Source organism: Mus caroli, chromosome 10 (genome assembly GCF_900094665.2).
Source record: "Mus caroli chromosome 10, CAROLI_EIJ_v1.1, whole genome shotgun sequence".
Classification (NCBI taxonomy): Eukaryota; Metazoa; Chordata; class Mammalia; order Rodentia; family Muridae; genus Mus; species Mus caroli.
In genome coordinates this window covers 45,705,442-45,718,985 of record NC_034579.1, presented here as the reverse complement: position 1 = coordinate 45,718,985, position 13,544 = coordinate 45,705,442, and the positions used below count along the sequence as shown (strand labels likewise).

The following is a 13,544-nucleotide window of genomic DNA, read 5'->3' as shown; positions in this document are numbered from 1 at the left end:
ATCCTTAGTCATCAGGGAAATGCAAATCAAAACAACCCTGAGATTCCGCCTCACACCAGTCAGAATGGCTAAGATAAAAAACTCAGGGGACAGCAGATGCTGCTGAGGATGTGGAGAAAGAGGAACACTCCTCCACTGTTGGTGGGACTGCAAGCTGGAACAACTACTCTGGAAATCAGTATGGCGGTTCAAACTGGATATAGTACTACCTGAGGATCCAGATATACCACTACTGGGCATATAACCAAAAGATGTTCCAACATATAACAAGGATACATGCTCCACTAAGTTCATAGCAACCTTATTTATAATAGCTAGCAGCTAGAAAGAACCCAGATGTCCTTCAAGAGAGGAATGGATACAGAAAATGAGGTATTTTTACACAATGGAGTACTACTCAGCTACTAAAAACAATGAATTTAAGAAATTCTTAGGCAAATGGATGAACCTGGAGGATATCATCCCCAGTGAGATATTGCAATCACAAAAGAACACATATGGTACACACTCAATGGTAAGTGGATATTAGCCCCCAAACCCAGAATACTCAAGGTATTTCTTAAGGAAAAAAGAACCTTTGAAGACTGAAAGCCTTTGGAAATAAATTTCTACTTAGGTTGCAGTATGAGAGACTGAAATGACAGGCCAAACACTGTAATAGAATCAAGTACTGCTGAACTTCTTGAAATTGGCAACTCTAGTTTCCCAAATAAAAGCCTTGCTTTCCAAATACCCACAGTGCAACTGTCAGTGTAGCCACACTTCAGTGGCATTCAGTAGAATACTGCCACTTCTCAAGCTAAATAATCACAGATTATCTTACAAACACAGAATTTAATAGATAACACCTTTTAAAAGACAGATACAATGAAAGATTTGCTTCAGATATTTTCCTCATTTGCATTCATATAGTATAGAAAACACAAAGAACTGAAAGGAATGGAGCTCTCCAGTGATGCTACAAAAGAACTCTCAGCTGTATTATGACTGGTTTAATGTAAGAACTTACAATCTTCCCAGGAGAAAGTTTACAGTATGAAAGCACTGGGTTAAAGGCAAATGTCAACCAACAGGAAAAGTTCCAATGCATTCCCATTTTTGGTCTTCCCCAAGCCACTCATAACATACTGTCAAAAAAAAAAAAATCACAATCAAACTGCATTTATGACAAAGTTTATGAAGGTGACAGTACATGTCCCAGATAATCTTTCTCAGTATGATCTAGTCCACTGCACAAAACATACTAAAAACAGTATTTAGATTGAAGACTTTTAGGCAGAACATACATTTAATACTATTATTTCTATTTATGGGCATATCATATTTTTCAACAATTAAAATACAATAGATTCTGAATCAAGAAAAATTATAGGGAATTTAAGACTATAAGATGAACTAAAAATGTAAATATATATAGATGAATATAAGCGACTCTGTAGTGAATAAGTAGTGATTATTTTAAGTCCTCATATATAGATATGTGTGTACATATACATATTGTGTATGTATGTATGTGTGTATATATATATGCTTATATATGCATATGTATATGCATATATACATGCCAAAGATAACAAGGTCACAGGTTGAAAAAAAAAAACCAGAGGAAGCACTTTTCTAATAAAAGTGAGTGCATGTCCAAACTAAAATCTAAAATTACAGTAAACAATCAACAAGGAGAAAATACTTGCTAGCCAAAAAAAAAAGAAATCATACTTATAACACCACTTTGTTTTATATGCCATAAAAGTGAAAAAGAAAAATTAAGTGGGTAAAAAAAATTAGGTCACAACCTTACATCAAACTATATTGTCAATGTTACTTAGAAGAAACTTCATTAGTTTTTAAGCTTCTGGATCCTTTAACTCTCAGGTCTGTTGTTACCACAAAATGTTTCTATTTATTTGGAAAAGACAGGGTCCAAACAAGATGACAAATTGTACCATTTCTTGTGATTCCATTATAGAGAATGAGTTAATAATAACTTAAGCAGAAAAGTAGCAAGAAAATAATTGAAAATATAATGATTACATAAGCCACCATCATTTATAATAGAAAGCTGAAAACATTTCAAATTAGCAATGGAGAGATAATTAATAACTGAAAATTAGCTATTGAGTTAATTAGCTTAATAATTGTGACAATCTTCATAGTCAAACTAACTAGATTTAGAATCACTGAGATTCCCACATTTAAAAATGTCTGTCAGACACATTTAGAGATGTTTAAGATCTATCCCAATTGTGGGAGGAACTATCCCATGTTCTAAGGCTCTCTGAATAAAAGAGGAGAAGGGAGAATGCCAGAAAACCATGATCCTTTCTCTTTCCCTGCTCCTTGGTTGATAATGTGAATGAACCAAATACCCCAGCCATACCTTTGATTGTATTATAGATGGTATTCCTTTGAGCTGTGTGACAAAAAAATATTCTTCTATCCTTGAATTGCATTTTGATAGGTATTTACCTATCCCATGCATCTATGAGATAGATAAGTAATATAACAACAATGTGGAATGTTATCAGTCACAGTTAGCTATACACCCTTGAAAAACTGCTTAACATGTCTAAGGCTCATTTTTCCTTGTATCAAAATAAAAATATCTAGGCATACTGTCAGATTAAAAGTCTAAGGAGATTCACATGGCTTGTAAAAATTAGAATTGAAGTAAACTTTTTCTTGCAGACAATGAAGCTATGAAAATCATGTAGATACATTTAAAATCTTTATTATTTATTAAGCATGAGTGAATATAAAGCTTCACAATGATAATTATAATTTAATAACTGACTGTCACTAATTATAATATTAACCCGCAAGTATGAAAGAATAAAAGACTAGTAGAAGCTAGGGAGATGGCTTGGTGATTAAAGGGCTTGTTTGGTAAGGAAGGGGATCAAGAATTCTATCCCTAGAACCTTTATAAATACTGAGTTAAGTATGGTGGCCTACCTGCAATTCTAGCCTTAGAAGGATGAGATGAGATATACCAAACAAGCTGAGAGTTTTGACTGATTAAGAGACCCTGCCTCAAAGAGTAAGGTAAAAGGGAGGATGAGGAAAAATTTCAACATTAGCCTTGGAATTCCTCACACGTGTGCACACTCGCATGTGTACCTGCCCATACTCATGTGAACACACATGCATACATGTATACAAACTCCCACAAAGATATGAAAAGAAAACATATGAGTGGTAAATATATTACTATATTATCATTATATGAACATGATTATCACTATATTAAGATGGTAAAATAGTAGCAAACTATGCCAATATTATGAAATAAACAAATACTCAAAATATGTACATATTAAAAATAAAATTCAAGGAAATCTTATTAAACGTGTCATTGCTAATCATTGAAAAACAGATTAAACCTGCTCATAGTGGCCAGCTGCCTAGAGGGTCACTGCTATCCCACTCTACTTGTTTGACAGCACAGATCTAGATATAGTTTTAGATATCAAAGTTGGTTTTCAAACAACAATTGTACTTTAACAAAAACCACCACAGAACAATTTCAGCTAAACACCAGTGTAGAAAGTAACTTAGATTTCACATGTTCATGAAGAACTGGCAGTCATGGATGTCATGACATCAATACCAAAGGTGGACAGGTAATCCTTGTCTCCAGCGTCTCCTTTCACAGTGTGCAGCCTCAATTCCTAAGCTCCTTGTGTTTATAATCAACAGCACCTGGTAACCTGCTTTGGGTATCCTGGCCAAGTCTTTTCCTCCAAAGAGGCATTATTACTAGACTATGAGCCTGTCCTTGGGAACTTTTGGTTTGAGAAGTAAAGCAGTAAGTGAATTTACAAAGACAAAAAAGTAGTTGGTAGTAAGATTTCATCCGTACTGTCTACACATCTCCAATCAATATCTATCCACCTCCCTAAAACAGAATGTCCAAGCATTATACTGTCTGAACCCCACAAAATGATGTGTTCTAGAGAAGCCTATTTTCCATAATAATGTAGAAAATACAATCAGCCTCATTGCAAAATGATCTGCGATTCCGTATCTAAGAGTTCTGTATCACAGATTTAACAAACTGCTTAGAAGAGACATTTTTAACAATTGCAACCAAAACAAGCAAACAAACAAAAAAAAAACCTTCTAGCTGCAGTGAATACATAAAGTCTTTCTACCTTAGCTTTATTCTGTAAACAATATAGTAGAACAATTACTTACAGAGACTATTATGTAATAGATACAGTAAGAAAACTAGAGAAAATTTAAGTATGTGGGAAGATGTCCATAGTGATATGCAAATAGCAATGGTATTTTAAATTAAAGCCTTGAAAACTTTTTGATTCTGGTTACCTGTTGGGGTAGGTGTCTAAAACAAACCTGCAAAGACGTCAATGAGAGACTGTCCTAATTATCTGGCAAGTCAGTGCTAACTATATTTTTTGTAAAGAAAAAATACTCTAATATCTTTAATTCTAGAGTAACAGAAGTTCTAGTTTTGCTGTGATAAAAGACTGTAAACAGCAGCAATGTGAGGAGGGAAGGGTTTACCTGGCTTATGCTTCCAAGTCCCAGTCCATCACTGAGAAAAGTCGGTGTAGGAACTTAGGTTGAAAATATAGTAGAAGACTACCTATTAGCTGGCTTGCTCTTTAGCTCATATATATTTATATTTCACCGTAATATACTTATATTTCTACATCTATTATTTAAAAAAATATTTAAGCAGTGGTGGCACACGCCTTTAACCCCAGCACTTGGGAGGCAGAGGAAGGAGAATTTCTGAGTTCTAGGCCAGCCTGGTCTACAGAGTGAGTTCCAGGACAGCCAGGGCTACACAGAAACCCTGTCTTAAAAAAAAAATTTGAACCTTTTATTTATACTGAAGTCTACGATACATTGATGAAGGTTCTCTTGTGTTGGAATAACAGCCAAATACAATTAAAAGCTCCCATGTAAAGTTTTACTAATCCAGAGTTCTAAATAGATGCAGACTCAGAACAGTCAACACATCAAATGACAAGAGTACTCCACTGTATTACTTTTTTGCCCAGGACCTCATTTTCATCTGTCAACTATGTGTAACAGTACACATCTTATTAGATATTAAGAGAATTTAATAAATGTAAGATAATATTTTATCATTTTCAGGTTTTAATAAAAAGATACAAAAAGTACTAATTTAAAATAATCAGGGCTTCTCAAATTTCCAAATAAAAGCAGTACTGATAAAAATAAATTTTAATAGTTAAAAATGAGAACTGAGGATGCAGTTCAGTCCATGGAGTGATTTGTCTTACATGGAGGTAATCCTGGGTTAGATCCCTAGGAATGCCAAGGCGATACCTGTGATTCCGCACTTGAGAGGTAATGGCAAGGAGGATCAGAAATACAAGGGCATCCTAGGCTACATGAGACCTAGTCTCAAAATAATACAAAGCAAAACAAAACAAAACAAAAAAAAAAGGCAATGAATAAAGAAATGCAGACTCCCAAGTAAAATGAACTAAGTTTAAATGATCAAACAAAAATTCTCAATACTTCATTCCATTAAGTTTAGTAGAAAAACAAATTTTGATACTCCTTCTTTAAGAAAGACATGCTCCAAGGGTGTTCATTGGCTGGTATCAATCTCAGGTCCAGGTCAGTTTTGACTCATCTAATAGATAACAGCTGCATTATGATTCAGCCTCTGGGAAAAGGATTCTTCTGTACACAAACCTATATTCTTCTTTTGAAACAGACCAAGATAATTGCAGAAACGCACACCCAATCAAAAGAGCAGAGTTGCAGAGCCCAACACCAATAGATATATCTACATATCTACAAAACATTCGAGCACCTACAGCTCAGGAAACACTGTAGAAGACAACGAAGAAAGACTGTAAGAGCCAGAGGAACCAGGGATTTTGCTATGAGGTTGTGTCTTCTGGTAACATCAGAAGCTATACCCATAAAGCCTCACCATCATGATTGCCTACATATGAGTTGAACAAATATAACACCAATATACACACAAAAGAGGACAAGGAAAAGCCTATGAGGGAGGTATCAATACTACTTATGAACTACTGGCAAATAAGGAAAGTTGAGAGTGGGAGAAATAGTCTGCCCAGGGAAGAGCATGCCAAGTGATTATCTGAAAACACACACACAAGTAACATTACACAGACTTGGGAGAACTTATGTATGTACACATACATAAATGCATGTAATAATAACTAATGAATAAAAGAGGCTATGGCTTTGAAAACAAGCAAGGAGGGATAAATGGGAATGGTTGGAGGGAAGAAAGAAAAGACAGATATGCTGTAATTTTATTTTAATCTCAAAAAACAAAAAGTTTTCTGCAAGTTTTAAAATGAACAGCTGAATAGAGACATTAAGATATTTTGAAAACTTAGTAAAATAGTTCTTCTCTGCAGATTTTTACCAATGATTCTGAGTTGTCTAATGAAAGTATCAGACATTGAATAGATATGGTTAACCTCTTAAAAAATAAAAGTCAAAGAGTCAGAAAAACCAGTTCAAAATCACAAAAGTTAAGTACTGTCTAATTAAATAAATTTCACTCTTCTAAAATAATCACACAGTAGTAAAATCACACAGCTGGGTAGGTGTGGGCAAACCTGAAATCCCAACACACAGGAAGTTGAGTTTGAGGCCAGCCAGGACTAGGTAAAGAAACACACCTCTAAAAACAATGAGTCAAAGCAACCAATCTTCCCCAAAGGCCAGGCCCAACAACAACCAAAACAGGAAACCGCTAATTTTTATAAGTTGTTCTATCATTTCACTTTTTCCTTAAAGAAATTTGATACTATGGGGATGTTAATAAAAAACAAAACTGCTTAAATCTTTTCTCCCCACCACCACTAGCCAGGGATGGAACTCAGTGTCTCAAATGCATTTCTCTATCATCGTCCTACATCCCAGACCTGAACTGCTTAACTTTCAAACACAATAAAGCAATACAAAGTTTATTAAATGCATTTCGAATATACTTAATCAAAACAGTAAAAATAACATCATGAAAGCCTGAACAATAATTAAAAACATGAATAGAGTTTTGAAGTGCTGCTTAAAAAGATTAAAAGAAACAGAAATGCCAAGGCCAACCTTTATCTTAAATACTTAATAAAATGGCAAACAAAATACCTTGACATATCAATATCAGGATATCAATATCACATAGGACTATTTATATGACTCATACAGCTATCTATTAAACTAAAACAACTAAGAAATAAAAATGTCAGAATTCAGAGAAAGTGAAGATTGAAACTCTACAGTTTTCACTAAGCATTTCCTAGAAACAACAGGAGCTTGGTGTACCTGGTGTCCAGCCTTTACTTGTTTCAGAACACTTTCGTAGCACACTTCATCCATGTTATTTAACTGCTGCATCTTAAAGAATTTAAAGCAGGAGAATTATAAAATTAGACAATAAAACTACAAATGAAACTTTGTCAATTACAGTACAAAACCTTTCAGACTAATTAGAACAGAGAAGCAACAAATAAAAGTATCTAACATAGAACAAATAAAATAAAAAACCACAAAGTACAAAAACCACAGTTTCAGACTACAAAGACTAATTTAAAAGTGAGTGTCTACCTTTAAAAGCTATAGATATGTTAGAATACATTTTAAAGTACTGTTTTCCTATAGAACCTCATTCTTCAGGCTATTTTTTTTCTATGTCATTTCAGGAACCACACAATTTTCATATGTCTGAAAATCTATGAACACAGGTTGAATGACAAAGAATAATCTACAGACAGAAACTAATTCACTTTGTAAATTAATTTAATAACAAACACTTTAGAACTTGGAGAACTTATGATTGATAATCTGTTACTAAGTAGGACAAAATGATCAAAGGATTTGAAAATCACATCTAGTGTCTTCTATCCCCATGCTAAATACCAATATTTTCAGTGTACTTTGGGTCTGGTTCATTTCAAACTGGAAATGCCATCTTACCAATTCTCATATTCTTAATAACTGGATCATATATTGAATTTTAACTGAAAATTTCAGTAACTGATTATAAACCACATTAACAACACCCTAAGATCTTCATACATACCAACAATGTATTTCAAATAAATATAAAACTTGTTAAGTTCTAATAATATAAAAATCTGTAACTATAAAAAATATAATTTACTATCCACACTATGGTATGTAAATTCCTTTAATTGCCAAATTTCTAAAACTTCAAAACCATTATATCACTTCTTTATCCAGCATTTGGTGAGTATTATACTACCATAATGCTATGGAAAACACTTTGGAATTTAACTACCTTTAACTGATTTACCAATCTACCAATATGTTATCAGTATGAGACAAAAATGGCTGTTTTACTAATAAGCTTCTCTTTTAGAAAATCTAATGTAATTAATGAAAAGCCAAGATTAGCCTAATGTTACACAATTTTAATTTGTTCTCTTTTAAAAAAGAGTCATCAAAAGAATTTTGAATATTATCTTAAAGCTTTTTCATCTAAGGAAGAATATGAGTTGAACAAAATAAATTTTAAGTAAACTTTACTTACATTATTAGAAAACTGTAATAAGAACACCAATACTACAAATGGTATAATGGTGGTACCATTAAAGGGATGACTATTTTTAAAGCATTATATAGAATATTAAAAATATTGTTTATATACATAATTAATATAATAAAAATATATTTTAAGCACAATTCTCCTCTACTGGCTGAAGCATGAGATTACTTTTCAATTGCAATTATTCCTTATTTTAAATGAACATTGTACCAAAATATATATTACTGATTTAATTACAGATTTTATTATTTTATAATGTCCTTCAATTAAAATAACTTGAAGTTTTTAACAGCTAAAATTACAAAATACATGTTGAAATACTGTAACCTACACTAAGAACCATTCTGTAGGAAGACTTTACTGCCAATACTGAGAGGAGTTCCTGACTTCATTTGAAGCAATACTTATATTTTATGGAAGTGATGCTGGGTAGGATTTAATCCCAATTATGTATTCAACAATAAGCCAATAAAAATATTTCTTTTAGAAGTAAAACTATTAAAATGAGCTCTTACCTTGTTTGAACTTTTAATCCCTAAAAATGTCTGTCCAAGAGGTACAGGTCGAAAACGGCCATCAAAGTAGAAAAGTCCAATGTAGGGGTTAACATGCAAAAATGTAGCAACATCGAGGTAGTTGGGTAAGGTTGCAGACAATCCAAGAATTCTTATCATACTCTGTGTGGATTCAACCTGTATGGGTAATTTCAATAGGAATGTATTTAATTAAATAAATTGTAAGTAAATTAACCAAAACAAAAAACTCAGAATAACATATCATGTATGCTATCAATATGAATTATAAAAATTATACTGCAGGAAATGGAAATGAGGTTAGAGGTCAACAGAGGTCTTATCATCTAAATGTGTAGGCATAAGAGATATAGGCCCAAGATATGTGACTCAATGGTGGATCACTTACATAGCATGCATAAGACCATGTATTATCCTTCTCCCACTACACACACCATATTCCTAATTTACTATCATCTGAACTTATGAATTGACATTAAGTACCTGTAAGTACTTTAAAACAATGATTTAATTTAAAACAATGAAATTAATTTAATATATTTCAAAAACTGGGGGTAGAAACTTATATCCCTGATTGAGAGTTGGCCTGATATGCACCAGGCTTGGGTTTTGTCCTCACTATTGTCTAAAAATTAATACTAAAATACCCCCAAACAAGCAAACACAAACAAACAAATATCAAATTCTGACTGTATTATATGCAAAGGAATAAAATCAAATGATGGTCAGAATATTCCATATACTTCATAATAAACATACATCACTATGTTGTTACAATATCATTATCAAAGTCAATGTTGATAAGATTGTTCAGTTTTGGAGATACCATGAAATAAACAAAGCAGACCCCTATAGATATACCTTCATAATTCCAAAACCCAGTTACCTATACTAGGTGATTGCATAATTCACAATAATCAGGTAATGCAATACTGAGTACAGCACAGACCCACACCCATAGAGACTACTTGAAACAAATGTTTAAAACAGATGGCATTGGTTGAAAATTGTTGCACAGAGAAAGAATATCACACGTGGATTTAGTCTCACAAAAAAAATCTTATATAAAACAGCAAAAACCCATTTCAAATTTCATCCTAATTAGAGAACTCCAGACAATGTGAAGTAGTTAAAAGAGTCATGGCGAACACTACAAAATCCACATTGTGAAGATTCTTCTTTATCTTTACTCCAGAAACTAGGGGGTTAAATTTCTGGGGAGGTGGGGGGTAATAGTACTGATAATAGAACCCAAGGCTTTTTATAGTAAACTTTTATGATTACTATCTCATAAAGTTTACGTTTGGACAGTCTGTCTCCTTGCTGAAAAAAAGTTAAAAAACAATATTAGTTTATTATTGCTAAGTGCAATAATTTATAATTTCTTATATATTTATCTTATCATCTCATCATGCCAAGTGTGCTGTGAATGTAGTCCCTAATCCAGCATTTAATTTCTACGCTCACATTACCATGCGTCATGGTGTGATGTGAAACACTACCATCTACTGGAAACACTTGGTAATCACAAGGAACAAGCACATGTGTTTTAATACAGTGTTATGGGCACTAGATTAGAACTTCAGAAATATATGAGAATCAAAGACACATTTCTACCAAGGAGATTAAAATCTAGTGGGAAATACAGGAATTAAAAGAATGAAGCATATCTAGCTTTATGACTATTAAGCACTGATAGATGCTAAAAATATATAAAGCATAAACAGAGGGAACAGATTTTATTTCAGGTATTTCCTTTTAGTATGTAGAAAGCAGAAGACGAGTTTAATTAAACAAGTAGTATGCAACAGGTTCAAAAGAACAGTGTATTTCTAATCAATGTTTGCACAATGTGACCAACACGTAACTGTCATTCATAATTGCACACAGAAAAAGAAAAAAAAAAAAGAAAAGCACTCATTCCATCTCAAGACAGTTGAGTTAAAGCTAGAATACAGGGTTAATGTGCTATAAAGAATGGAAAAAAATACTTTCAAGTGGCTGGAACACATAGTAGCTGGCAGACTGGTAGCCATCAAAATGAGATGACCAGCCTTTAATAAATTTTAATATCTACCTAAGAAATCTGGGTATTTTTCTTAGTATTACAAGTAAGAAAAGTGTAGAAAAACAACTAAAAATCGGTAACATTAAGAAATTAATGGAAGAGTGGAATATGTTGTATACTGGTACGTTCTCTAAAACAAACTACATGTAGTACAACCATGTACATAAAACAGTGTACACAGTCACAGGAAGGACTGAAGGCAAACCTCATGCCACTTCCTGCTGCTATGGGAGGCGAAAAGTCAGGCTACTCCTCTTACAATGTGTAGATAAGATTTGCAAGAAAGCCCTCATCTGTGGAATGCTTTATCAGGATGGACTGGACTCATGAGGTTGTTCACTGCAAATAAATCTGGACTGCATATGTTCACACATCATGGCTCTTTGAAAATATCACTAATTGTTTTTTTTCTTTTTTCAGTTTGAACTATTCTGCTTTTTATTCAACTTTTTATTAGATTATTTTCTTCATGTACATTTCAAATGCTATCCCGAAAGTCCCCTATATCTCTCCCCTGGTCCCAAACCCACCCACTCCCACTTCTTGGCCCTGGTGTTCCCCTGTACTGAGGCATATAAAGTTTACAAGACCAAGGGGTCTCTCTTCCCAATGAAGGCCGACTAAGCCATCTTCTGCTACACATGCAGCTAGAGACACGAGTTCTGGGGGTACTGGTTAGTTCATATTGTTGTTCCACCTATAGGGTTGCAGACCCCTTCAGCACCTTGGATACTTTCTCTAACTCCTCCATTAGGGGCCCTGTGTTCCATCCAATAGCTGACTGTGAACATCCACTTCTGTATTTGCCAGGCACTGGCATAGCCTCACACCAGACAGCTATATCAGAGTCCTTTCAGCAAAATCTTGCTGGCATCTGCAATAGTGTCTGCGTTTGGTGGCTGATTATGGGATGGATCCCTGGGTGGAGCAGTCTCTGGAATGGCTAAGATCAAAAATTCAGGTGACAGCAGATGCTGGCAAGGATGTGGAGAAAGAGGGACTCTCCTCCATTGCTGGTGGGATTGCAAGCTTGTAGAACAGCTCTGGAAATCAGTCTGGCAGTTCCTCAGAAAATTGGACACAGTACTACCGGAAGATCCAGCAATACCTCTCCTGGGCATATACCCATAAGATGTTCCAACTGGTAATAAAGACACATGCTCCACTACGTTTATAGCAGCCTTATTTATAATAGTCAGAAGTTGGAAAGAACCCAGATGTCCCTCAACAGAGGAATGGATACAGAAAATGTGGTATCTTTACACAATGGAGTACGACCCAGCTATTAAAAACAATGAATTTATGAAATTCTTGGACAAATGGATGTATCTGGATATCATCCTGAGTGAGGTAACCCAATCACAAAAGAAGTCACTTGATATGCACTCACTGATAAGTGGATATTAGCCCAGAAACTTAGAATACCCAAGATACATTTGCAAAACACAAGAAAATCAAGAAGAGGGAAAACCAACTTGTGGATACTTCATTCCTCCTTAGAATAGAGAACAAAATACCCAGGGAAGGAGTTACAGAGACATAGTTTGGAGCTAAGACAAGAAGATGGACCATCTAGAGACTACCCCACCGGAGATCCATCCCCATAACCAATTTTCTAATATCACGGCATAAAGTATAAAAAACAAAATCAGGATCAAAATCATTACCTTTGAAGCAAAAGATAGCCTGCAAACTTTTATTGAAACTCTTGGGTGTAAAATTTGGGGCACAAACAGGTGTTGGACGAAGATAAGTTGTGAAAAGAGCAGAAGCAGTTACAGACCTTTTGTGTCTTCAGTGTCACAACTACATGCATCTTTAAAGCTATTCTGAAGCTGTATTAGATAATACTTGACTTATGATGTATAACATTCAGCTTTAAGGTCTCTGGAATTTGTGTAGGTGTATTATTGTGTGCATATTTATATAATGACATGTTAAAATGTGACAAATTTTCCTCCAATTCCATCTGAGTTTCCTGCAACTGACATCACAGATGTACCTCACTCTATTCTTGGGTAAAGCCAAATATATCCAAGAACTTTATTTTCTTTACCACTAAATTCATAGTACTTGGAAATATTTAGCAATCATATGGTTAGAGTTCATTAAATAAAACAGTGAATGAATATAAGACACCTAGAGGCCCGGGGCACCACTAAGATGAGCATGCAAGTAGTGGGGAACTGGAAGAGAATGAGAAGCACAATGAAAGGAGGCTGAACTAGCGACTTGAGGGTAGTGATGAACAACATGACGTTAGTAGCTTGCTATGCCACCTGAGGCCATGGTGAGGTCTAGCCCAGGGACCTGCAGCAGCAGTGGTCTGTGTCAATATCTGTGTTACTGTAGTGGGTTGGCTTAATGTTGCTTATATTCTTTTTTTTTTTTT

General features: G+C 34.3%; 1 protein-coding gene across 1 annotated transcript in view; it reads right to left on the bottom strand.

Moving 5' to 3' along the window:
- Ascc3 (activating signal cointegrator 1 complex subunit 3) overlaps positions 1 to 13,544 on the bottom strand; it is a 268,769-nt gene that overhangs the window by 192,355 nt on the left and 62,870 nt on the right. Inside the window, exons 12-13 of the mRNA XM_021173819.1 lie at positions 9,067 to 9,243; positions 7,309 to 7,380 (exon numbers count right to left, since the gene is read on the bottom strand). Of these exons, the coding sequence (XP_021029478.1) occupies positions 7,309 to 7,380; positions 9,067 to 9,243 (249 nt within the window). The remainder of the gene's footprint in view (positions 1 to 7,308; positions 7,381 to 9,066; positions 9,244 to 13,544) is intronic.